At 47.4% G+C, this 26,289-nt stretch overlaps 1 protein-coding gene across 2 annotated transcripts in view; it reads left to right on the top strand.

Moving 5' to 3' along the window:
* The window catches only part of RFX4 (regulatory factor X4), a 134,682-nt gene that overhangs the window by 84,040 nt on the left and 24,353 nt on the right, over positions 1-26,289 (top strand). For both annotated transcript variants that reach the window (XM_008705653.1, XM_008705654.1), the window contains 5 exons: positions 5,841-5,941; positions 7,964-8,022; positions 11,630-11,774; positions 15,996-16,090; positions 16,495-16,612. In XM_008705653.1, coding sequence (XP_008703875.1) covers positions 5,841-5,941; positions 7,964-8,022; positions 11,630-11,774; positions 15,996-16,090; positions 16,495-16,612 — 518 coding nt within the window. The remainder of the gene's footprint in view (positions 1-5,840; positions 5,942-7,963; positions 8,023-11,629; positions 11,775-15,995; positions 16,091-16,494; positions 16,613-26,289) is intronic.

The following is a 26,289-nucleotide window of genomic DNA, read 5'->3' on the forward strand; positions in this document are numbered from 1 at the left end:
TTGTGGGGTGCTAATGAAATGCTAATGAAATCCTTCTCTATAATTGGCTCATTTTTATAGACATAAAAATTGAAGCTTAAGAGCTGAAATAACTTTAGTCCACCTTCACCGGCAAAGAAATGAAACAGCCACGACTTAACTGTCGATTCTTCACTGAGCAGTGTTGGTTGATTCCTACAGCATGCGGGCGCTATGCTGAGTCCCGGAGCACCACATCAAAGAAGTTACACATGCCCCTGCCGCCCCCCTCACTGAGTGTACAGTCGGCCGCAGGAGACCATTTTTAATACGTACATTGTTAACTAATTGCCAAAGTGATCCTTGACTTAGAAACTCAGTGCCTTTCTCATGAAATCAGGGAAAAAGTTATTCAAAAGACCAGATGTCATCAGACAGCTGACTTTCCACAATTTTATGTACTCATTCATCCCTGAAACCTGTTTGAGTGCCTTCTGTGTACCCAGCCTGGTGCTTGGCCAGGGTAGAAAGGAGATTTGACTCTGGAAGTTCTTACTAGCTGACCTACCCCTTACCTTCTAACTCGGTAAACCATATTGAAATGCAGGTGAACAAGTGATAATACAGAGATAACCATGAACCATTTGCTGTTTATTTATAAGAAAAGTAGGTCATTCTCAAACTTGGGCTTTTCACTTCTTGTGACCTCCCAGGTGATCTTGGCATAGTGGTTGTTAGTAATGATTGGTTCATCAGAAGTAAGGAAGTGTGTGTGCGTGTGTGTGTGTGTGTGTGTGTGTGTGTGTATGCACACCCGCTAATGAGCTGTGTAGGGGTGGTGGCTGGGCAGGGAAGTTGAGATATCAGAGAAGCAGAAAGAAGACTGAGATACTAGAGCTTTGGAGGCAGACACATGTGGGCTTCAGTCTTGGCTTGTCCACTTACTTGTTGCATCTCCTCGGACAAATCAAGTAATTTCTCTGAGCCTCGGTTTCTCACCTCTCTGCTGGGACTAACACTAGTACCTACTTCGTAGGGTAGATGTGAAGATTAAATAAGAAAATACAGGTGAAGTGTTTAGTACTTGGCACACTGCCCTCATTAAAAGGTAGCTGGCATCAGTGCTGTTGCTGTTGTACCAGCCTCACGGCTGGAAGTCATTCAGAGAATTACAAGTGTGGAATCAAGATGCAGGAGAAGGGCTGAAGCTGGAGCTGTAGACGAGGGAGCCACCTGCACAAAAGGGACGAGAAGGCGTGACACTGGAGGTACAGGACAGACCCTGGGAGTGCCAGCCTGGGGAGTGAAATGGAAGGAGACAGGGTAAGTCATCAGAGAAGGGGGTCAGGCCGCAGCATGCGTCCATCAAAGGAGAGTATGTGAGGAAGAGGGTGACGGAGGGCATCATCTGATGCTGCAGGAAGGTGGAGCGAGCCAGGAGGCTTCTCTAGGCCAGGTGAGCAGGAGTTCAGCTCCTCACTTGCTCGTGTTCAGATTACTCCTAAAAGTCTGGCAGTCCCAGTTCCAAGTCCCAAAATAGAATCCTTTCCAGGATGAGTTGCTTCCCACTTTTCTTCACTGTAATAAAATCAAATGATTGCACAAAGGAAAAGGCCCATCACTGGTCCTGCTGCTTACTTCCTGCCCCCGTACGAAGGCCAGCTCCTCTACTCCAGCTGCAAGTCATGGCCCCTGAGAAAGGTGTCATGGGTGGGGAATGGCAGCCCACCGTCCTCGATGGTACAGCAGCCATCAGATGATCACTTCAGACTCTGATCTAGGTCACCCTCTAAATGTTGACCTCTGTCCAGAGTGGCCAAATATTCTAAGAAGTCATCTCACTTAGAAGTCGGATCCAACGTGTTAATCTCTGAGAATGTACTTTGGCTTTATTACGTGTGCGGTACTTTTGGTTCACTCAGTAGTCAACATTTATCAAGCCCATCCTGTGTATCAGGCACTCTGCTAGGCACGGGGGTACATATACCACCTTTGTTTCACGAAGGCATCCTTGACAACACTCTTTCCTCATGCACCCACATCCACTCACCAGGACATCCTGCTGGCTCTGCCTTCAAAATATTTTAATCTGGCCATATTACATTATTTCCACTGTTACCACCTTCACCCTGATGCTCTCTTGCCTGGATTATTGGAATAACCTCCAAACAGATCTCCCTGCTCTGTCCTTGCCCTTCTACACTTGATTTTCATCTCAGGAACCAGACTGATTTTTTTAAAACATATGGCAGGCTCGAGAGTGTTGAGATAGTTGGTAGAGCTGGGAGTGTGGGGAGACTGGCAGTTTCAGATCCTGTGGCCAACACTTGAACCGACCTCTGAAGTTGTTAAGGAAGGGAGGAAACAGGCTGCAATCTGGGGCAGGAGCTTTCCAGGCTGAGGGAACAGCAGATCCAAAGGCCCTGGTGAGGTTGTCAAGGACCTGAAGAAACAGAAAAGAAGCTGGTGCTGTGGGAATTGAGTAAGCTGGCAGGGGGTAGGGGTGGGGAGAGGGAGTGGGAGGAGCTGAAGTCAGAAAGATAAAGGAGGGGACAGTATGGGTAGGGTCCATCCAGCTGGGGATTGGGAGCCACTCATTCATTCATTCATTTCGTTTAACAAACTTTCCTCACGTGCCTTCTTGGTGTCAGGCACCATGCTAGGTGCTGAACGCACAGTGAGAAGCAAAACAGACATAGTCCCTGCCTCCACATTGGAGCACACAGTCTCGTGGGAAAGACGGACATGAATCAGATAATCACACAAGTCAGTGTATAGTTACCAACTGTCCCAACTTGGCCCTTCAAGAGGAATAATCAGGGACTCTGACCTAGACTAGGGGGTTTCAGAGAAGGTTTTCCTGTGGACGTGACACCTGCTCTGAGATCAGATTGATGAGGAAGAGTCGAGTAGATGAAGAAGTGTGGGATGCTCTTGGATGGAAGGATACCAAGGTCAAAGGCCCTGAGGTGGGAAAGAACTGGGTGGAGGCAAGAGGGGTTAAAACATGGATGAAGAGAGAGAATGCAAGGTGAGACTGGAGAGGAAAGCAAGGCTGGAGTGTGAGCCTTGGGGATCACAGTCAGAATTTTGGTCTTTATCCTAAGCATAATGTGAAAGCTTTGGGGGGTTTTAATCAGAAGGTGAACTGGATCTGAATTGCAAGTGTTTGGGAGAAATCCCTCTCACAGTGTGGAAGACGGGGTAGAGGTGGGGAGGTGAGCAAGCAGGTAGGCTCTTGTACCTACTGTTCTAGAAGCTGCAGTACTGGCCCAGGGGAGAGATGATGATAGCTGGAAGTAGGGAGAAAAGAGAGGGACTGGATGACGTTGAGAGGCAACTTGGAGATAGAGTCTGCAGTACACGCTCATGGGATAAGAGACTATTCAAGTGTCAAAACCAGATGCAGTAAAAGAGGGACAACCAGCCATTATGAGTCTCATGGTGTGGTTCAGTGGGCAGCACAGGGGGCACCAACGAAGTTCTCTTGCCTTAAAAAAAAATGTAACTTAGGGGCGCCTGGGTGGTGCAGTCGTTAAGCGTCTGCCTTCGGCTCAGGGCATGATCCCGGCGTTATGGGATCGAGCCCCACATCAGGCTCTCCACTATGAGCCTGCTTCTTCCTCTCCCACTCCCCCTGCTTGTGTTCCCTCTCTCGCTGGCTGTCTCTCTCTGTCAAATAAATAAATAAAATCTTTAAAAAAAAAAATAACTTAATCCAATCTACTTTTTAGAACCGTCAGTTTATGAGAAGCACCCAGGATAGATGAACAGGTTAAATGGCACTATGAAGAAGATATCAGCCAAATCAGAGTGTGGGACATTCCAGGGAACAAATAACATGAGGTGGCCAACAAACCAATGGCATGAAAGAGAATTTTTTAAGAAGTCTTAAGAAATAGAGCAAGGCAGTGTTTTGTGCAATGTGTAGACCTTGTTTGGATCTTGATTCAAAGAAACCAAAAGATAGCTTTGAGAGAAATAGAGAAATTTGAGTACAGGCTGGGCTTTAGACAATATTAAGGAACTGCTGTTCATTCAGTTAAGTATACTAATGGCATGGTGGTTTTAAGTGTGTGTGTGTGCATACATATACATGATATTTAAGTGCATATTAGAAGATGCACACAGTTTTTGAAATGATATGTCATGATTTTGCTTACAGCATTCCAGAAAAGACCGAGTGGCATGTGATAAACGGAACTGGGAAAATGTTGCTAGTTATTGGAGCTGGGTCAGAGTTACCTGGAGGTTTATTATACCATTCTATCTTGGGTTATATTTGAAATGTTTTCATATAAAAAAATTGAAAACAAAAACTTTGGGGAAAGTGAACATAAGAATACATAAGAAATAGGGAACATAAGAAAAGACCCAGGTCTGACGGAGAAGCAATGAGTTCAGTTTGGACATCTTGAGGATTAATGTGCCTTTGGGACGCTAAACGGAGGAGCCCTAGTAGGTGGTTGGTCTAGAGTTCTGGAGACCTTTGCTCTAGACCTATAAAAACAAGTGTAGATAGGGCCTAAAGCTGTGGTCACAGGGAAGGAATCCAGGGAAGGACAAAATCTGACCAGCGAGGGCCCAGGACTAGATGTGGAGGAGCCGGAGGAAGTAAAGGCCAGGTACAGGGGCTGAGCTTTGTGACTGAGAAGAAGCAGCTGCAAGACAGAGGGGCCACAACCACCAGGGGAAGTGAATGGAGGGGCCAACAGAGCCAAATGCTGCCAAGATGTCAAGCCACATGGGAACCAAACTGAGTCCATTGGGTTCGCATCTGGATGCAGCTTGCTGCCTGGTGGGGAGCTGTTTAGGCTGAGGGACTGGAGTGAGGGGAGGAGTGAGCAGGAGGTGAAGGAAAGGAGAGAGAGTCTGGGCAACTCTCTGAAGAAGGACATCTGTGAAGTGGAAGACAGAGGGAGGTAACCTGAAGAGAGAGCGTGAGGAAATAAGAGGGTTTATTTTTAAGGTGAGACATGCTTGGTGAGAGAAAGAGGTGGGCTATCCAGGAGAAGGGGTGGTCAGTGAGGTGGGGTTCCTGAGGACGCAGGAGGGGAAGACATGGGGTTAACCGCCCTTGATTCTGTCAAGGTGGTGGGGGAGGAGAGCTGTGCCATAGTGGAATGCTGGAAAGTTCTCCCTTTGTGGCTGTGTTCCCTGAGAAGTTCTCCCCAGCGGTGCCCGCTGGTGGTGGAGGGTCTTGGAGAAGGTTGGCAAAGTGAGGCGCGAAGGAACGAGAAACCCAGTGGGCCCGCCTCGGGGGGGAGGGGAGGTGGGTGATCAGGGTCTGACAGGAGAATCCCAGGGGCACCGCCGAGGGCCGGGTAGGGGCGCGGACGGTGTGGACACTCCACAGGGGCTGAGGTCCCTGTGGCGGCTAGCCGAAGGAGGACTCCGGGGATGACGCACGCGGGGCCCAGCCCGTGGTGTTCACAGTGAGAGCCTGGAAGCGGTGCTCAAGGTCCTCCCGATTCCCATCTCATGCTGCAACCTGCCGTCCCTTCACCCTTCACCCCCGGCCCCCACACAGCCCTTGGCTCTCCAAACGGGATATGGTTTCAAGGTCAGGGCTGCGTGTCGGTGTAAAGACACGCTGTTGCTTCCCAGGTCCTGCCAAGCGGCTCACACAGGCTTGTGCAGAACAGGACGGATGGCGTGTTGCTCAGAGTCAGGGCGCCACAACCCCCGGTGATCAGCACGGGGGCACGTTCCCTCCGGGCCCTGCTCACGCCCACCAGTGCCCTGTGGGACCGGGGCCACCCCCCTGCCCCTGAGGTCGCGGCTCTGAGTGACACTGGTGCAACCAAAACATGATTCCAGGACAGCCCAGCCCTGTCCAGGCAACACACGAGGCACTTAAAATGGATCATTTCTCCTTCCAGCTTAACTCAGGTGATCCGAAAGTTTGCCAAGCAGCTGGATGAGTGGCTAAAAGTGGCTCTCCATGACCTCCCAGAAAATTTACGAAACATTAAATTTGAATGTAAGTACAGAGGTGGGGAGCTGAGGGGAAGGGAGAACAACATTCTAGTGCTGAACAATTTTATTATATAGGTCGTTCATAAAATAATAATGGTAACTTACATTTACTGTTTGCAAAGCACCAGGGATGAAGCCTAGCGCTTTTCATGCATGAACTTCCTCAGTCCCCCCAAAAGGTGTGTTACAGGTGGCACACTTCTCCCTTTATGGAAAATGAAAGGGGCTTAGAGGGGTAGCCAGTAGCCGGGGCAGGATTTGCTCCCAGGTCCGTCTGTTGACACCAGAGTGTCTGTTTATCACACCATCTCATCCCATGTAATCCTCACACCACCTCTGTGATGTAGGGAGTAGGATCCCTATCCTGCAGATGAGGCTCCGAGAGGCCAAGAAACTTCCTCAAAGCCACACAGCCACTCAGCTGGTAAGAAGGGGCCAGGAGTCAAACTCAAGTCTGTCCGACCCCAAAACTCTGGGATTTCCCCGAAGTCCCTGCCCCCAAAGACGGGAGCCAGGAAACGGCTTCGGGGCTTCACATATTCAATTCTCTAGCTAATTAGGAAGCCAAATTAATATTTCTCCTACAGGGATTAGGAATGTGATTTTTTTTTTTTTTTTTTCTGCTGAGCATCACCAGCCATTCTCCACTCTTAGTTTTGCCTGAGCAAACCGGACCTATTTCTCTCTCTCTGTGTTTCTGTACTTGTGGGAAGACGCACGTGCTATTACACAAAGATGAAATGATTTTAAGCAAAACAAAGTTTTAAGATATAGGTTTCTTAAAGCAGCATTTGAATACAGCTTGCCATTCTCGCCCCAGAGTAAGTGGCGGCAGGGAAAATGAAGGGGATCAAATTACCCTCTCTGGGCAGGCACAGGGAGCCCTTTCAGAGGCGCTCCGAGGCTGAGGCCGCCTGCAGTGCCCAGCACCTACTGATAAAGCCCGCTTTATTTCACGGCGCTCAGTTCTTTTCTTTTCATGAGCACTAAATTCCACATCACAAAGTTAAAGAAAAAGTAATTAAGGAGAAGGATTAACGATTGATCGGTCTGGAAAATTAGAAGTTCATCTGCGCCCCCACCCCCCCACGCCCTATTTTTCAAACCAAGCTGGCTCTGAGTACAAATTAGAATAATCCCAGGGAAATTTCTGCTTCTTGACCAGTTCAGAAATTAATGAGAAGAATGCCCCGCACCCGTTTTAATTATGCTGACAAAACAAACCTGTAGAAAGTTGGCAGCAAGGAGGCCTGTCGGACCTTCCACCTGTCGAGGCCTGCAGGAACCCCTCTTCCCGGGGAGCCTCGGGGGCACTTCGAGAATGGGCGAGGAGAGGAAACACACACCACTCCAGACAACTCTGCGAGAGTGGAGACCTGGGGCTGCCACATGGCTTGTCTGCTTGGTCCTGAAATCTTCCGATTTAAAATCACCCACTTCGAACCGTCAGCCTGTTACATCACTATAGTAAACAGGATCAGCAAAACGCACCGCCAGGGCGTGGAGACCGTTTGATAAAAACGGCAGATTACGAATGCAAAGCTGCATTTAAGGTACAGCCCAGGGTTCCATCCTAAAAGCAAGCCCTCGCACCACACACCGCTGAGGCTCAATCAAGTTTCCCTATTAGATATACTACTTTTAAAGGGCCTTCTTCAAAGCTTCCACTTGATTCCAGCAATTATTTATGGGGAGAAGTGATTGAGCTCGCAATTAGCGAAATGAAAGACAAGTAAATAATTGCTTTTACTCACGGTTGATTGACGCCACAATTTCTCACACCTGCCAGTAGGGCATGCGGGTGGCTTTGAAAATATGTACCCCAAATATCGCCATTTTAGGAAGTAGTTGTCCACATGGGAGAACAAAGAATCAAATGCAGGGTTTTGCCAGCGGGTACATAAAATGGGGTTGGACAGTGAGACGAATTTAGGCAAATAAGCTACTTTTCGAAATCTGCCCTGGAAAATCCAAGGTAGGACCATACAGCATGCAAAAACTTCAGACTGACTCTTCCTTCTTGCAGTGTCGAGGAGGTTTTCCCAAATTCTGAGACGGCAGACATCCCTGAATCACCTTTGCCAGGTATGTGTCCTGTGTTATGTTCTCTAATTCCTGCGAAGTCATTGCCCACGAGGGCAAATGCACAGAACAGCTCCCCAGAGATCTGTGGGGGGCAAGGCTGTTTGATAGTTTAATACAGTATAATAGGTGCTTGATACACTCTTACTGTTTAATTTCTACTGATAAAGAGTAAAAACATGAGGCAATCACGAAATAGTTTGGACTAACATGTAATTTCTGACGTCGGTCACCCCTTAACCTTTCAGACATGTTCTGTGCACAAGTTCGCGTTTCCCTTGAGTAGATGCGGCTTTCTGGGCCACTGCCGACACGTGGGGCTGGATCATTCTTCGCTCTCGGAGGTTGTTTGGTGCGGTGCAGGCATTTAGTAGCATCCCTGGCTCTCCCCGCATGCCAGCACCCCGATGCCCAGCACCCCACCCCCAGGTACCACCTCGATTGTGGCCATCAAGAATGTCTCCAGACGCAGCCAAATGTAGCCTGGGCACCCAGTGTCACCCCCCCCCAGCTTGTGAATCACAGAGATAAATGATTCAAACAGATAAAGAGGATGATTTGTTTGTTGTGTATGTATCCTCCAGAAGAGTTCAAAGCCACACAGTATGTTAAACATTTACCCACTTTTGTTGATTTTCTCCGGATTTTTTTTCTTTTTAGCACAAAAGTGACGCATGCTTACTATCAAAAATTCAATAACAAAAATGCGTACAGTAAAAGGTGGAATATCTCCCTATAACTCCTTGGTGATAATTTGATGTCATAAAGCTTTGTGTTTCTCCTAAGTTTGCACCTTAAGGAAGGGAATCGAAGTCTATTAAGGCAGCCAGTTAACATTCCTTAGAATGTTAATGATCTTAAAGCAGAAGGGGCAGACCTGTGGCTACAGGTCAAATCTGGCCCTCGGATGGGAGGGGTTATTTTTGTTTGATTTGCATGCGTTCAGAAATTGTTTTTACTTGGTCCTTAACAGTTGAACCTGGGAGATAACAGCTAAACAGCCCCAGAGCCCCATTTCCCAGGGCAGGAGTCAAGTGGATGGGCTGAGCTCCTGTCCAGCAGGCACTGTCCTCCTGGTCAGCCCCACTTCCTCTTAGGCTTGGCTGGCGCCCTCACTCCCGCCTGCCACCTGCCTGCCTTCTTTGTGTGGAGTCTGCCACCTCTCCCTCATGCTGTGGTTCTGGGTCGGTGCTGGCTATTCAAGGTCAAGGTTGGAGGACGGGGTTTCGCGTTAGAGTGACCTGAAGGAAGCCTCCAGGCCAGGAACCTGAAAATACAGAACGACACCCACACATAGCTCACTGTCCCTGCCCTGCCTCCGGCATAAACAGCACAGTGGGTGATTTGGAAGATTTGGAAAGCAGAGGTACACCCTTCACGTTCGTGCTGGCTGGGAGAGAGGCCACACCTGGGCACTGTTCTGGGACAGGGCAGAGCCTGACCAGATTAGTGGGATTTAGGGGAGCAAACAAATATTGGCAGGACAGAGAAACACTGCCATATTTCCAGGGGTGCGTGCCTTCTGGTTCTTTCGCCAGCTTGGAAGAGCTGGGCTTGGGTCATACCAGAGAACTAGGCGTGGCTTTGGAGCCTCCCTCCTGGGCTCGGGCAGTTTGGGGACGCCTTTGACTCTTTAATGCATGCAGGTAAAAGCATCCGTATCTGTACCTACAACCGCCCGCACGCGCGTGTGCACACACATGTACACGCACATATGCTCTCTCTCCACTTCCCACACAGACGGTATGGATTTTAATCAGCATATGCTATCTTTCCGTCTTGACGGGACGGCTCTCAGACACATTTCTGGATCAGCCGGAGGAACTGGGTTTAGTGACAGGAAGGAAACTCCACGGAACATCCTAGTGACTATCCCAGCAGGCTTTCCTGAACACATACAAGACAAGTCATACTGAAACCCAGGATCTAAATACCCAGGCCCTTTCAGATACACTAAGCGAGCAACTTGGCATTCCTGTCTCAACTATTCGTTGCACACAATCTTTTGCGTGCCTACTGTATGTCAGACACTATATTTAGTGGTACTTGCCCTGAGCAGAGAAAAAAAAAGTGAACGATAAAACAATTCATTAAAAGTGCTAAGTGTTAGGACGGAAACACAATGGAAATAGAGAATGATGGGGCACATAAGTGGGATTGAGACCCAGCGGTTAGAGGAGGCTGTGCCATGGGTGTGACGCTGAAGTTGGAGCACGCATGATGGCAGAAATGGCAGGCAGGGTGCGTGAGGAACGCTGCAGCTGGCCACAACGCCATGAGCCAGGGCCCTGAGGTGCCTGTGCGTCACCGCAAAGACCGCGGACCCGGAAAACAGTAGCGCCTTTGTGGAGCTCTTACTCCCTGAACTACGCACTGTTCCAACATTATCTCCAGAGTCCTCAAACCCCAGCCCTCCTTCGGAGGCAGGCACCATTACACCTCCCTCTTCTAGATCAGGAAACTGAGGCCAATCGGCCGACCCGCCCCAAATGAGCCAGTTGGGTAGCAGCAAGGCCAAGATTTGAACTAAATATATTTGAGTCCAGAATCACAAACCTTTACATTTAGTTGTTTCCATTATCGGTAGAGATGGACCCAACTCGTATATTCATATATTCTAGGCCTCTGACCTTCAGAAAGTCCTACAGTGATTTAAGTAAGAGTTTACTTGTGCTCAGACAGTCGGGTGGGGGGGGGTTGTCGGTATTTACCTTTGCCTGGAAATTCACACACGTTAGGAGACTTAATGTCCATGTGTATCAGAAGTCTTTTTTTCTTCCATTTGATTAAAGACATTTTTTAAAACATGCAAGTAAAGGAAATGATCTTGCAAATGTTTTGGGTTTTTTTGCTTTTATCAGTATTGTTCCAACTTGGTGGTTCCAAGTATTGTTCCCACTTGCCAATTGAAGTTCTACTCATGGGGGTTTGCTGAGGAAACCGCAGGTCGAGTGTGCACGTGAGTGGGCACACACACCACATGCACGTTATTGAGCGCCTGAGTCTTCAGGTTTTGTTCCCCTCCCTTCCCTCTCAGTTACTCGTATTTGTTTTCATCCTTATAGTCACCTAAAAACCAAAAAGCAAAAGCAGAAAGCTAGACCATAAACTGCTTCAGAATGCATTTATATGGAAAAATACACATTGTAAGATGGGGTTAAAGATGGGATTAAAGATGTCATTGGCCGTCGGGTAACAGGACTGTTCCAAGATCTGGGCCCGTTGCTTCTCGGACACTAGAGACACATGGGTTATTAAGCACAGAGCTCCCATCCTGGAAGCTTACATCAGAAGGCTGACAGGTCTCTGGGCTTCATCCCATTGTTTACCAGGAGTCAAGACCAAAGGGGCTGGGAACAGCAGGGTTTGGTCTAGCCTCGACCACCCTGGAGTAATTTTTTATAGAGCTGAGAAAAGAGAGCCACGAGAGAAAAGACTGTGTGGGTTTTCTGAGTTATGGACTCATCTGCTGATTTCCTGAAACGGAGCTTTCCTGAATTTTCAAGTAGTTTGCAAAATACTGTATGCAGATTCATTAAAAAGGAAAGAATGTGCAGGGGTTTTAACCTAATCACCCTCGAGCTAATGAGTTGATTGGCTTGGATTACAGGCATCTCGGACGGTGATCCACAGTGCAGACATCACATTCCAAATGCTGGAAGACTGGAGGAACGTGGACCTCAACAGCATCACCAAGCAAACCCTCTACACCATGGAAGACTCCCGCGATGAGCACCGGAAACTCATCATCCAATGTAAGATATGCCGCCAATCGTCCTGTCGTTTCTGGTTTTGTTTTTAAAAGAAAGAAAGAAAGAAAAAGTATCTTGGTAAATATTTAAGAGACATTCCCACCCTGTCCTTCCCCCTAGGATCTCTTCCCTCTTATTGTTCCTGTTAAATGGTCAGCCCAGAGGGGAGGGCTAATTGATTTAAAAGGACATGTGTCAACATTCCCGGGGGAAGGGGAGCCTGGTGCAGTTGGGCAGCATGCAGTGTCATGCAAAAGGCCCCCCGGGGTGACTCTCAGTGCCAGGCATAGTCCCATAGGTGACATAAAAAAATGAGAACAAAAGCGTGCTGCCTGAGTGTACATCAGCCTGGAGTCAGCTGGATACGCTGCCCGTTTCCCAGCGGAGGGTCACACGAGGCAGCCCACCTATTGGCAGGTGAAACCTTCGATCCCATTAAATGTTTGAGCAGGGAGTGGGTGGTGGCGTACGTCTGTGAGCATGTGTTCATGTCCCTGTGGACAAAGGCTGCAGGTACACTGCTCCGCTGTTGTCTGGCTGAGGTCAGGTCGGGCGCTCTTAGTAGTAGAGGACGTGAGGGGGCTGAGAACTCCACCATCATCAGCACACCTCTGCTGTTGCTCACGCGCCCACCACAGCCTGCTGCCCCCCACATCCCACACCCAGCGGCCCTGGATGGGGGTCTACTGGCAACTTCTCACTTTGCTTTCTCATGCCCCGGCTGTGGGGGGCAGGGGAGCAGGAGTGCGGAATGGCGGGTCCACACTCTCCTACCAGCTCTCAGAAAGGTTGGAGCTGAGACTCGCTGGAGGTGGGGGATGACAGCTGGGGCACTCTCTCCTTCTGAGCGGGGTGAGGCCCCAGATCCTGAGAGTACATTATTGAGGAAGCTGCACAACGGCTGTCCCCCTGAGAAGTTGGGCCTGTTCTCCTGTGAGCCCCCAGGCCCCTCAGATTTCTAGTATACACCTTCTGTGTGTCCTCTTGAGGGAATTTTCTTCAGCCAGGCTAAGCATGTGGTGTTTAAAAACAAGTTCCGAAAGGTGTTCCTATTAGAGACCTCCTTCCCACGGAGCCCTTTCCAAAAGCCACCGGAGCAGCTAAAACCTGAACCCTGGGGACCTTTGCTGGGGCTTCTTTCCTAGAGCTCCTTCCGTACATGTTCCCTACTCCACAGCAGCCAGCAGCCTGCTTTCCCCGGTAAGAACTTAGAAGGTGGTCCCTAAAACAAGAAGTGGGCTCACAGATGGACTCGTCTGCGCAGACCTATCACGTGTGTGATCTCGTTAATTCTCTACATCAACCCCACGTGGAAGATACCCACCGCCCTCCTTTTACAGAGGACAGGACTCAGCCTCAGAGAGCTGGTGACCCTTATCCCCAGCGGCAGAGGGGGCTCTCCGACCTACGCCCGACCTCGGCTTCACCACCATGCACTAGTGCTTCTCTCTTGGGAGGAGCAGAGGAGACAAAAATGATGAGATGTGGGCAAGTTCCAGAGGCTGCAGGGTCTTTCCAAATTCATGCAGTCATGCTCCTGTTCTGTTTGTCCTGCTCCCTGCTACAAGGCCAACAGAGAGCATGGGTGTCAGCCCCCAACAGCACTAGCCGTACCTTCAATCACTGTGTCTCCAGGGCCTCACCCCGGGACGAGGTGCCAGTAACATCTGGCTGGGCCGGACAGATGAATGGGAACCCAGAATGACAGGACTCCCAGCAGCGTGAGACCCAGCTCTCTTCTGCCCTCAGCACCTTTGGTGGAGGAGGAAAATGTTACCCACACTCACAGGGGAAAACGCAGGCCCCACCGCTTGCTTTAGGGGCCAGTCTCTGAGCCTTTGCTGGAGCACCTTGGAGGTCACTGCGGCCTCTCCAAGAAGGGAAACTTTTGGGTTTTCCTCTTCAAGTTCTCTTAGGCCCAGGACAGAATGGTACCCTTTAAAGCTGTGATTGTGTCCTTCAGCTAGAGGAAGGGAGTGGTGAGGTTCAGGTCAACCCAGCTGGTACTTACTGAATGCCTGTCCTGGGCCAGGCATTGTGTTAGAAGCTGGGCAAGAAGCAGTGAATAATATGAACACTGCCCTCCCCATGTGGAGCTCAGGCTAAGGGCAGACCAGAAATTGAACAAGTAATTCACAAATGGTTGTATGTTACCCAAGAGGACACCTCTGTATGATACAGTGCCTGGAAGGGGGGGTGGGGCAGGGAATGGATTGAGCAAGGGCACCAGCCCTCAAGGCAGGTGGCCTGGCACATGAGTATCATCCTTGCAGATCCCCTCCCCCGCCCCCAGACAGCCGGGAAGTAAGTTCTTAAACACAACTGTGTGCTGCACCCTCCCTGCCTTATCCCCAGTTGACAAGCCTGCACGTTCCTGCTTTAGGGGGTTTCCGTCACTTCTGTGAAATAGGTCCTGCCTGGGAATGCTCTGCTTACCCTAAATTAAGAAACACACGTCCGGACTTGAGCTTGCTGATGAGCATGACTGTGGTAAGAGCAGGGGGTTGGGATGCCCAACAAACCCTGGCTCTTGTGCTTGCTGACCTCAGCTTCCGAGTCTCTGACATGCGGAGAAGGCAGAGGGGATGAAATGGGGCCTGGGACAGCATGTCAAGCTGGTCCAGTGCCGTGCTTGGGAGGCAAGCATCAGGTCAGGCTGGGTTTGAAACCCGCCTCTGCTATTCACTGGCGGGGAGACCTTCGGAAAATCACTTGTGTCTGAGTGCCTCCGCCCCCTCATTTGTAAAATGGGTGGTAGTAACAGGACCTGCCTCCTTGGGTTGTTCATCTCTTCATTCAACAAGCATTTGAGAAACCGCTGTCACATTCTTGAGGTTGCTGTAGGATTAGACTAGAGTGTCCGTGCAAAGCAGTGAGGAAGGTGCCTGGCACGGGGCAAGAACCCAGTAGGAGTCAGCTGTAAGCACGTTCTTGGTCACTTCCGTTGTCCTCGCCTTCACCAACCAAAGCACAATGGCACCCATGCACCAGAGGCACCGCCCGTGCCATCGAGAGAAAAGCACCGCAAAGAGAAATCAGAGCCATGGGCTCCAGTCCCCGCTCTGGCACTCACTCACCCTCTGACTTTGAGGGGGTCCCTTCATCCCATGGAGACACACCTTCCTCCTCTGTAAAAAGACGCCAATATCAACTCAATGGGGACGTTTAAAGCCCCCTGTCATTCTAACCTGTTCTGGGCCCCGGGTCCTGGGTCCAATGGCCGACGTCTTGTCGCAGCCGTCAACTCAGGAAAACGAGCACCTCGGCTCGGCCAGTGGAACGGGAGACCAAAAACCGCCCGGACAAATGGAAACTGTAAGCAGGGTGTGGATCTGAAGGTGTGGTTTGATGTACAGAGCTCCACATGCAGAAAACACAAGAACGGTCATGGAAAGAGATGTTTCAAACTGGAGGTCGCCCAGCAAGGTTTCTTTTTTCTGTAGTGCTTCGCGAATTCCGTAGCCCTTCCGGCCTCGGTTATTTGATGTGCAGCTGAAGACAGGTTATAAAGTGGTACGATTATCCTCCTTTTCTTCACACAGAAACTAGGGGCACAGAGATTGTTTCCTTTATACCGTGAACATTTATTAAGCATCTCCTGCCTGCTGAGCCCTGACAGGCTGGTGGGGCCACTTGCCCTCTACAGGTGTGGTTTAGAAGCACTGAACTATCAGACGTGCCCCGCCACGGGGCAGAGGGCAAGGGAACGGCGCTGCCCGGGTCCATTAGTGCAAGCACACCCTGGATAGCAAGGAAGGCCCTGGCTGAGAAAGATCCCTGGACACAGAACTGGCCCGGGAGCCACGTCCTGCAACTGTAACACGGCATTAGCAATGCAGCAAAGGGCGCATACGGATAACAAAGTGGAGGAGGAGTGATCAGTTCTGCTGGTGAGGGGCCTGCGGAGGGGAAAAAGGATTTCATGAGAGGCATCGAGTGGGCTGGGCCACAAAGAACCAGACAGTCCGAGCAGAGGGAACTGCCTGAGAAAGTAGGGCTTGTCGAGGGCATATGGCAAGTTAAACATGGGAGCCAGGCTCTCAGGAGCTCAGAGGCTGCAAAGATGAGCCTGGAAAGGTAAGGCGGGGCATATTTTCTAAAGCCTGAATGCTCTGTTAAGACTGGAGTTCCGTTTTGTTCAGTTACATTCCTTTGTTCTTTGAAGATGTATCTCTGTGTAGACACAGCTGCAGTGACGTGGGGGGGCTCTCCTTTGTTTGACAGTGTACCAGGAGTTTGACCACCTCCTGGAGGAGCAGTCTCCCATTGAGTCCTACATCGAGTGGCTAGACACCATGGTGGACCGGTGTGTTGTGAAGGTTGGTAAGCCAGAGCGGGAGGAGCAGCCCTGGTACTGCGACCCGCCACTCCCCTGTGTGGCACTTGGGAGAATGGCCATGTGAATGTTCCTCAGCAGCCACGGAGCCCTGGGGTTCTGAGGAGGGGCCTGGGCCCCTCTGGAGGTGGGGGTTGAAGAAGGCAGCACCGTGAGTCCCCTTCCCCTGATTCAGCCCGGTCAGCGTCTCCTTTATCTGCTGTGTGTGCTGGGTCCTAAGATTTCATTCTTTACAGCGTGCTTTTGCTGGAAGAAATAGCAAGTCAAAAACCATTGTTCTATAGCATTGAACTTGGAGACCCAAAAGCCTTCCTAGCATTTTTCAGGGAGACAGTAATAAATGAAAGTTTACACTGACCACTGTTGAAGCTGTTCACTTTCTTGTAGGTGGCTGCCAAGAGACAAGGGTCCCTGAAGAAAGTGGCCCAGCAGTTCCTCTTGATGTGGTCCTGTTTTGGCACAAGGGTGATCCGGGACATGACCTTGCATAGTGCCCCCAGCTTCGGTAAGGCCACTCCAGCCCTCCCTAGATCCAAACACTTCCTCTCTGGACTTCATGCTTGAACTCCACCTCTCTAGACTCAGCCTTGATCTCACTTGCTGTCCCTGAGCCCACAAGGACATCACCCCAAAATGTATCTGTTCTGGAAGAAATGTATCTGTTCTGGAAGGACTCGACATTGTCAGGACTTTCAGGGAGAAAGACGGCATTGTGTGCTAACGTATGCAAATCTGAAAATGGAGGTTCTCACCCAGCTAGTTTTAATGGAGTTTAGAGAGGCCTAAATAGCAGTGGGTGCACTCCCCTTTCACCAGGTGTCCCCAGTGAACGCTGCTTCCAGGGACTGTTTTGCCGAATTCCATAGTGTTGGCTTCCCAAGACTGGGAACTCAAAAAGCCTCTGAGTTGGAATATTTGCATGGGGCTTGACTGACTCTCCGGTGGTGGGGAGAGTGTCTAAAGGTTCCTTTAACACTGGTTTCTTTAACACTGTACTCCAGTCGGATCCCTAGAAAAGGACTTTTGTGTTCATTTTCCCTTTTGTTTTACTGACCCCTTGGGTGCCCCTCACCTCCCGCCCCAAGCACACACCTACTGCTTCCAGTGTAACGGGACTTGGAATCTCTGCCCGGGGCGCTTACACTCCTCTGCAGGCAGGAACCGAACCACGGACTTGGGGTGAGTGCTGTGCTACATCGTGGGACACGGTTTACTCCTTCTCACTGGAAAGAACGGAGTATGCGCCCAGTCCAGGTCATCAGTAGCAAAGTGAGGAGAGACTCTGAGGCATCGTGCAGACATCTGAAATCTCCAAACCCTTTGGCCTCAAATTTCGAGGCATTTCAGCAAAGTGCTGTTGGTAGATTTTCTGGGTAATTGCTTCAGTTCACTATTTTACTTTGCAAGTAGAGATGTGGTTTCATTTCTCATTACCTCCAATTAAGGCAACGGCTCTGGGTCTCGCTCTGGGTTTAATTTGACACTTTTCCATCCAGCTTTTTTATGGTCTTGTCACCATTTTCCAGTTGTGGTAAAACAAACGCGGCACTGTTTTTTCTAAACGGCGCTGTCCATGAAAGACTGTGTTTCCCCAGTTGGAGAAGTGTTCTGTTGGGGATTTCTTTAATCTCGGCATCGGGAAGTTGCCTGCCCTGGCCTGCACCGTGGCTACAGATGGAAATTCTCTTTGAGCCGCGTATGGAAATGCTCTGGTGGCTGCTACCTGGGCAGTGCCATCAGGCACAGCGTTTCGATGGCTTCCAGCCCAGCATAGCTCGTGGTAGCACATGTCACCTCTGGTTCTGGGGAAACCATTCGTGCATAGCTGCTGTCAGTTCAGCGAATGGCTGAAACTTTTTTGCAATCTGTTCATCGCTTCACAATCAAAGAATCCACAATATCACACCCAAATAAACGTACACACATCCACAGAGCAAGCATCCTTTTTCGCTTTATCCCTTCTTCTTCAGTGTGCTGATTCGTAAACTGATGACGTAGATTCCTGAAGCCCTTCATGAGACAGGGAAGGTAATTCACTTGGCAGTATTCTTTGGAATTCATTTGTTTTTACTAAGTTAACAATATGACAAAGGAAGTCGGGACAGTAGAACGGTGAGGGTTCTATGAAAGGGTTGCATTTATTACCAAGAAACGTTCTCCTTGAAATGTATTCCTTTCTTTTTTGAACCACGCGCTATTTTAGGATATGCCGGAAACTCGGGCAAATGGCAGAAATGGTCACAAATCTCTTAGAAAATGCGAGGAGATGTTCACCCAATTTCACTTTTACAGTATTTCCCAACCCAAAGCGGGTTGAAATAGTACCTGTTTCCAAGTCCATTTAGCACACTGTCTGCCGAAGTCCTGCTCCTCGACTCATTGTTGTGTTCTGCAGCTTGGGGTGACGGGCAAGTTGAAAGACTCCGCGGCAGACAAAAGCCCAGCTCCCCCTTTCTGCCTGTATATGTCAAAGACACAGTTGGTGGCTGTGTTTGGGTCATGTGTTCCCTGTATAAAAACAGCTAATTAGGAAAAAGAGCCCTCTGTTCGCCGGCCCCCTCCCCCCACAGCAGGGACGAGCTCTATCTATGTCCTAACTCCCACACGGTCCTCGCCGCGGGGACTGGTGCGGGCTGGCGGCGACGTGAGCGTGGGGAATAGCACGGGGATCCCGGGGGTCTCTACCACCTCTGCCCAGAACGGCGTCTTTCAAAGGTAGTTGACTCCTTTCTTCTCCTTAATTCCTTTTCACTCTTTTCTTCCTAATTCCTTCTCACTGAGAGAGCCTATGCTGTGAACTGAAGTACCCAGACGTTCTTTCCTCGCCGCCAGCCGCAGTTTCTAGTAAAATCCGTCAGCAAAGGTAGGCTGGCAGGCGATGAACTTTGAGAACTAACTCAAAGTTAGGGCTGAGGAAAATAGAGTTTCTACTTGTAACACACACACGCACGCGTATTTTTCATCAACTGCTGTGATTTCCGTGCAGAGGACACCTGGATCCCAAGTCAGAACAGATGCCGTTACCCTTTCACTCTGGGTTTGACCACGTGCCCCCGATTTCACTGTTGGGAACAGCTGGAGGCAACAGTAGTTCCCGGAAGTACTTCGGCATCAAACGTTTAGAAAAGCCACCCCAGCTTTGCCCACCAAGGGGGCAGGATTGCTCATGGCCCAAGTTTCCACCTGCTCATGCACTTGTTTTCTGGCTTGGTGTCATAGCTCACCCGCTCGGGGAGGGCCGAGGAGGCCACGCGGGAGCAGCCGCGTCAGGGAGCCGCTCCCACACCAGGTAGCCGTGACCGAGCCTTCCAGACTGCTTCTCCAGGCGTAGGTGACCAGGCCTGGCTCTCTCACCCAGAACCTGCCAAACGTTTCACACGTCAGCCAGGCCCCCGCCAAGCACTAGGAGGCAGGAAGTGCTTTCCCTGTAACCACCGAGGAGAGGGGCTTGCCCATGGATGCGCCAGACTGTGCTGAGCCCCCTGGGATCTTGTCCACACTAGAGTCCCTGTTCTCGCTGCTGAGCCATCACGGCATCTAGCTTTCTCCAGTTGAATACTACTCATAAAAACAAAGTAACATTTATAGAGAGCCTAGGATGCACCAGGCACAACATTGGGCACGTTCTCATTTAATTCTTGCAACAACCCGTGAGGTCGGCGGTAGAACGTGAAGCAAAGGCAGGATGCTGCTGCTCATTATAACGAATACTTGCGAGGCACGTACTGTCATTCAGTCCTCACGTGAACTCTTCGAGACAGATCATAACAGGTGGAAAAGGAGCTTGGAGAATTTCCTTGCCCAGGATCAGTATGGCAAGGGGCAGAGCTCTGTTTCGAAACCACATCTGCCTGCCCACAAGACCCACGCTGCCGCAGTTCCCACAGCTCAGACAGACACCCGGGGCTCAGCGGCAGAGCACCAAAGGCAAGACAGATTTGTTTAATCTTCACTGATGGATTTTTAAAAATCCGTATTGGTAGATTTAAAAAATGTTCGAAGCTATGAGAGATCAACACATGATGAGAAATAATGGATGCCAGAAATGGTACCTTTCAAGTGTTGAGAACAAAGACCTGTCCGCCATTATTCAAGAGTGAAGGCAAAGTAAAGACGTACTCAGTTCTACAAACACTAAGAGAGTGTGGCCCCATCGAACATCACTTCAAAAGCACTTAAAGGATGCATTTCAGCAAGAAGAGAAATAAAGGTCTGGGATATAAGAAATACCCACGTTCTAGTTATTGCTGCTGTGTAACAAAACACCCCAAAGCTTAGTGGCATAAAATAGTGCTTTCATCATGTGCATGGATTCTGTGCGTCAGGAATTGGAACATGGCACAGCAGGGATGGCTTGTCTCTGCTCTACGATGTCTGGAACCTCAGATGGAAACACTCGAGGGCAGTGGTGCATCGACAGCTGGAGGCTGGAATTATCCAGAGGCTTCTTCCCTCCTATGTCTGTGCTTGGGTTTAGATGACTTGAAGACAGGACTGCTGTGATTAGGATGCCTTCTATGGGCACTCCATGCGGCTTGGCGTCCACACGGCATGGTGGCCTCTGAACAGTCACACTTCTCACATGGTGGCTCACTGTTCCAGGGGGGAAGCCACATTGCCTTTTACGACTCAATCCCAGAAGTTGTCACCTCCGCCATACTCTGTTGGTCAAAGCAGTCACAAACCTACCAAGCTTGAAGAGGGTGCATAGACGCCCAATTCTCCAGGGAAGGGATGTCAAACAATTTGAAGGCCCTGTTTAAAGAGGAGAGAAATTCTCAAATTTGTAAGCAAATTTAATTACTGATTATAATTTAAAAAATAATTTTGCCTGTTTAAAAAAAGTAAAAGTAAGTTCTAGGCTATAACATAACATGAGGTGGTAGGAAGAGACTCTTTAAGGACTGGTTAAAGCATGCTAAGGTTTTTGTCTCAGAATATTAAATAATTTTAGACTTCCTTGAAAAAATATAGTTTGGATTTAATGTACAGGATATATGTGAATAAATTAAGAGATCATCACCGAATCATAATTTACCAATGAAAATGGAAAAATTTGAAAAGAGACGGCAAGATAAAAGAACATAGAAAAAGGATGGTAGGGGCACCTGGGTGGCACAGCGGTTAAGCGTCTGCCTTCGGCTCAGGGCGTGATCCTGGCGTTATGGGATCGAGCCCCACATCAGGCTCCTCTGCTATGAGCCTGCTTCTTCCTCTCCCACTCCCCCTGCTTGTGTTCCCTCTCTCGCTGGCTGTCACTATCTCTGTCAAATAAATAAATAAAATCTTTAAAAAAAAAAAAGAAAAGAAAAGAAAAAGGATGGTAAACAAACAATATAAAATAGGGTGCTAGATGGGGCACCTGGGTGGCTCAGTCATTAAGCGTCTGCCTTCGGCTCAGGGCGTGATCCTGGGGTCAGGCTCCTCCACTGGGAGCCTGCTTCTTCCTCTCTCATTCCACCTGCTTGTGTTCCCTCTCTAGCTGGCTGTCTCTCTCTCTGTCAAATAAATAAATAAAATCTTAAAAAAAAAAATAGGGTGCTAGAAATAAGATCAAATAACAGTCGCAGTAGATGTAAAATTCTCTTCCTTCCAAAAACATCTGGCATAAATGTTTTTACAGGCAACTTTTACTAAACTTTTAAGAAACATAAAATCCTTAGTTAATGAAAATGAACATGAAGATTGATGTTTCAGGCAATAAAAACAAAAGGAAAGCTATACAACTCATAAAGCTAATATAACCTCAATTATGAAGCTAATATAACCTCAATTTCAAAATCTCGAAAGAATGGTAGAGGAAAAGAAAATTCTGACCCAACCACATAAATACAGATGAAACCTTCTAAATAAAATACTAGCAGATCAAATTTAGCAGCAAAATTTTCAAAGTCATGATTAATAAGGTTTATGGCAAGAATTCAAGTATGGGGGCGCCTGGGTGGCTCAGTCGTTAAGCGTCTGCCTTTGGCCCAGGGCGTGATCGTGGGGTCCTGGGATCAAGTCCCACATCAGGCTCCTCCGCTGGGAGCCTGCTTCTTCCTCTCCCACTCCCCCTGCTTGTGTTCCTTCTCTCTCTGGCTGCCTCTCTCTCTGTCAAATAAATAAAATCTTAAAAAATAAAAAAATAAAAATAAAAAGAATTCAAGTATGATTCAAAGTCAGAAAAATTACTAATTGGCACATACTATTAACAATTTAATGAGAAAAATCATATGATCATCTCTATAGATGTTGAGGAAAAAAAGGATTTGATATAATTCAGCTCCCAGATATGATTTTTAAAAACTCTTAGCAAACTAGGAGTAGAGGGGAATTTACTTAGTAGGTTTAAAGGGCAACCAAAACTCTGCAGTGAATATCATACTAACTGGTATGAAGACAAGAATGCCTTTTTTTAATTAAGATTTTATTTATTTGAGAGAGAGAGCATGAAGGGGGAAGGGTCAGAGGGAGAAGCAGACTCCCTGCTGAGCAGGGAGCCCAATGCGAGACTCGATCCTGGGACTCCATCCTGGGACTCCATCCTGGGACTCCAGGATCATGACCTGAGCCAAAGACAGTCACTTAACCAACTGAGCCACCCAGGCACCCCGACAAGAATGCCTTTTAACACTGTTTCTAATAAATATTGACTGGAAGTCCTAGCCAATGGAATAAGAAAAGGAAAAGAAATCTAAGAATTGGAAAGGAAATACAAAATTGCCTTTTGTTATAGATGTCATGATGGCTAACAAAAGACTATCTAAAACTAATAGAACAAATAAGAATTCAACCAGATTATTTGATTCAGTTTTTTTAAAAAAATCATTGGTATTCTTAGCACTAACCAGAACCTATTAAAAAATATAATTGAGTGTGTGTATGTTTACCTACATATATTAAGTATATATCATAGTATATATAAATATACACACGTATATGCCATTCAAGATAGCAAAAGAAACTAAAAAATACCTATAAAATCATTCTAACAAAAATTGTTTGAAGATCTTCAAGGAGAATTTTTTAAAATATTATTGAAATATACCTCATTCATATTCAGAAAGAACCAACATCAAGGAGCTCTTTCTATAAATTAATAACAAAGTCAATAGAATTCTAGTCCAATTCTTAATATTTTCCCTTTGATTTTGACCATCAGATGTTAAAATTCATGTGGAAAAGCAAAAGGCCAAGAATAGTAAAGACATTTTGAAGGTGAAGAAGAACAAGATGTAGGGTCTGGCTTACCTGCAATTCACGTTTGTTATCGAATAAGACAGTGTGGGTTTGTAACAGGGTTAGATCAGTAGAGTAATGGAAAAGAACAGAGGTGCCCAAGGCAGACGGATACGAAACTTGTCTTCCCCTCATCAGATCCTTGCTCCCTTGTCTATTAAATGAGAGGATGCTATATATGACACAGAAGGCATTAAAAACCTATGTATTAGGCAAATTTCTTTTGGACAAGCATCTTCTACAAAAATAGAAAATAAGACCCCTTGTCTACAACTTCTGAAAGGAAACATCTAAATGGGGGAGGGGGGAAGACTTTATTAAACTTTTGGAGCAAAATAAGGAATGATATCTTTATGATCTTGAAGTAGTAAATTATTTATTTTAAAAGGCACCAAAAAAAAATAAAGAAAATATTGCAAAAATAACTATACATTTGGATTTCAAACTTGTGTTTATTAAGCACACCATAAACAAAGTTAAAAGCCACTGAAAAGGAGAACATATTTTGCAGTGCATATAACAAACAAACTGAATATATAATAAACCCCTCTAAATAAATTGTTTAAATACCCCAATAGAAATTCACATACCCCAATATTATTCAAATACCCCAACAAAAAAATGAGCAAAGAATATGAATCGATGATTCACAGAAGGGGAAATTCAAATGGACAATAATCATTTGAAAAGATGTGTACCTTTCTAGTAATTAGAGTAATGCAAATTATAAAGACAATAAGATAATATTTCACATCCTTCAGACTGGCAAATATTATATTTCAAGGACCATCAGTAGGAATGTAAAAAATCGTGGTGAGCAACTGGACACTATCTCGTAAGACTGAAGATGCAGGCACTCTTGGACTCAGCAGACACAAGAAAATAGGTACAGAAAATATTCATTAGAGTCAGTTTCCAATAGTGGAAACTTACAAACAACCTACACTCCTTCAGCAGGAGAATGGATAGACAAAGTGTGGAATATTCAGACCGTGGCCGTCCAGCTCGAGCTGCACGCATCCATGTGGACAGATCGTCAAAAGCAAGTTGTAGACTGTGAAGTATGAAACTATTTACATCAAGTGCGAAAACAGAAAACAACACCATATGTTATTTATGGATACGTAATTATATGTAGTAAGAGTAGAACAAATAAATACAGAATTCAAGTCAGCAATTAACTCAGGACAAACACCAGGAGGCAGAGAAATACAATTAAGGAAGAGAACACAGAGGCCTCATCTTTATCTTCAATTAAAAAACAAATTGGATTCAAACATAGTAAAATATGAAGACGCTATAAGCCGGGAGTTGAGCACACTGCCATTCATTTTAAAATTGTGTGTACTTTTCTATATATTGAAATTGTTCATAAGAAAAGAGAAATGCTTTGATTCTATGAAATGTGATCAACTATGTTAACACGTAGCGACAGCAACAAAAGTCTCCTTTGTCTGATGCTGACTCTGTGACTTTAGGCAAGTTGTTTAAACCCTCTGAGGCTTCACTTCCCCACGTATTAGTTGAAGATAATAATAACACCCGCCTCACAGTGTTGCCGGAAAGAGAGCTTAGCACAGTGCACATGGTACACGGTGCTTGCACATTTGATTGCTTGATCTAACAAATCGTCATTGAGCCTCTGCTCTGTGCCTGGCACTGTTGTAGACGCTTGATATGGAGAACAGTGGGGGAAAAACCAGATAAACATCTGCATTTATGGAGCTTATAGTCCAGTGTAGGGAGGCACGTGATGGAGACAAGTTATAAAGTATAGGGAATGGTGATAAGTTCTAGGGAGAGAAATAAAGCAGGGGACGTTAGCTGTAACTGTCTCTCTCCCATCTGTCTTTGATGTATCGCTCTTCCTCCCTCCATCCTGCCCCCCTCTCCCTCTCTCTCCCTCTCTGTCTTTCTGGGTCCCCCTTCTTCACTTTGCCCTCTTCTTCTCCTTGCACTGTTCCTGTGGCCTTGACCCCCCGCCTCCAGCACTGAACTATTTGTTGCCCAATTATCTTAATGATTGACTTCTGCTACGCGGGACCCTGTAGCTTCTGAGGAGTCAGGGACTGAGCTTTTAGTTTCTTGCGTGCTCAGAGCACGTGGCACAATAGTAAGCAGGTACAAACTCTTCAAAAGGTGATTGAAAATGACAGACCAGTCGGGTAACTGATCAGAGCCATTAAGGAAGAGAGCTTGACGCTCCAAATCAACACTTGCCCCGTGGTACTGGCCTCCAGCCAGGTCGGATGTTTCTTACTGTGCGGTCTTGGGCAGATTTCCTCACCTCGCCAGATCCTTGTTTCTTCATCTATAAAAGAGAAGGGTGTATAGATGATTTCCAAGGCATCTGCCTGTGACAAAACTACTAAAGTCATCATCTAGAGTTTTCCATTCTGGTTCGTTGTTCCCCAGCATGGTTCTATCTTTCTCTCCTCACTGACCCATAGCAACATTGCAGCAAATATTTTTTGATTTTGAAGACCCTTTAAGTATTTGATGCTATCTTTTGACCCCTCTGGCTAGATGAGCAAAACAATTATATTATGATATGATATCTTATGGGATCTTAAAACATCAGGAACAAAAGGGACTTTACAGATAACAAGTAGTTTCCATTCATTGAACATCTAGTGTGTCCTTTTCCTCATTATGGTTAGTACTTCCGTAACCAAAACAAGGGGTTGTACTGTCCCCCTTTTAGAGAGCTGTGTTGCACAATGATTGAAGAACAACTCCAGTATTAGACAGTCTTGGGTTCAAGTCCCAGTTCTGCCAGTTATCAGTTGTGTAACACTGGACACTTAGTTTACCTAAGTCTCAGTGTCCTCCTTTGCAAAAGGAGAGTATCACTCATCTCCTATAGTTGTGACGAGGACTAAGTGTGATAATAAAGCTGCACATTTACTCAGGTCCATACAGATAATGGATCTGCCACAGAGCAAGGGCTCAAGTAATGGG

This window comes from Ursus maritimus, unplaced genomic scaffold (assembly GCF_017311325.1).
Source record: "Ursus maritimus isolate PB19 unplaced genomic scaffold, ASM1731132v1 scaffold_21, whole genome shotgun sequence".
Lineage (NCBI taxonomy): Eukaryota > Metazoa > Chordata > Mammalia > Carnivora > Ursidae > Ursus > Ursus maritimus.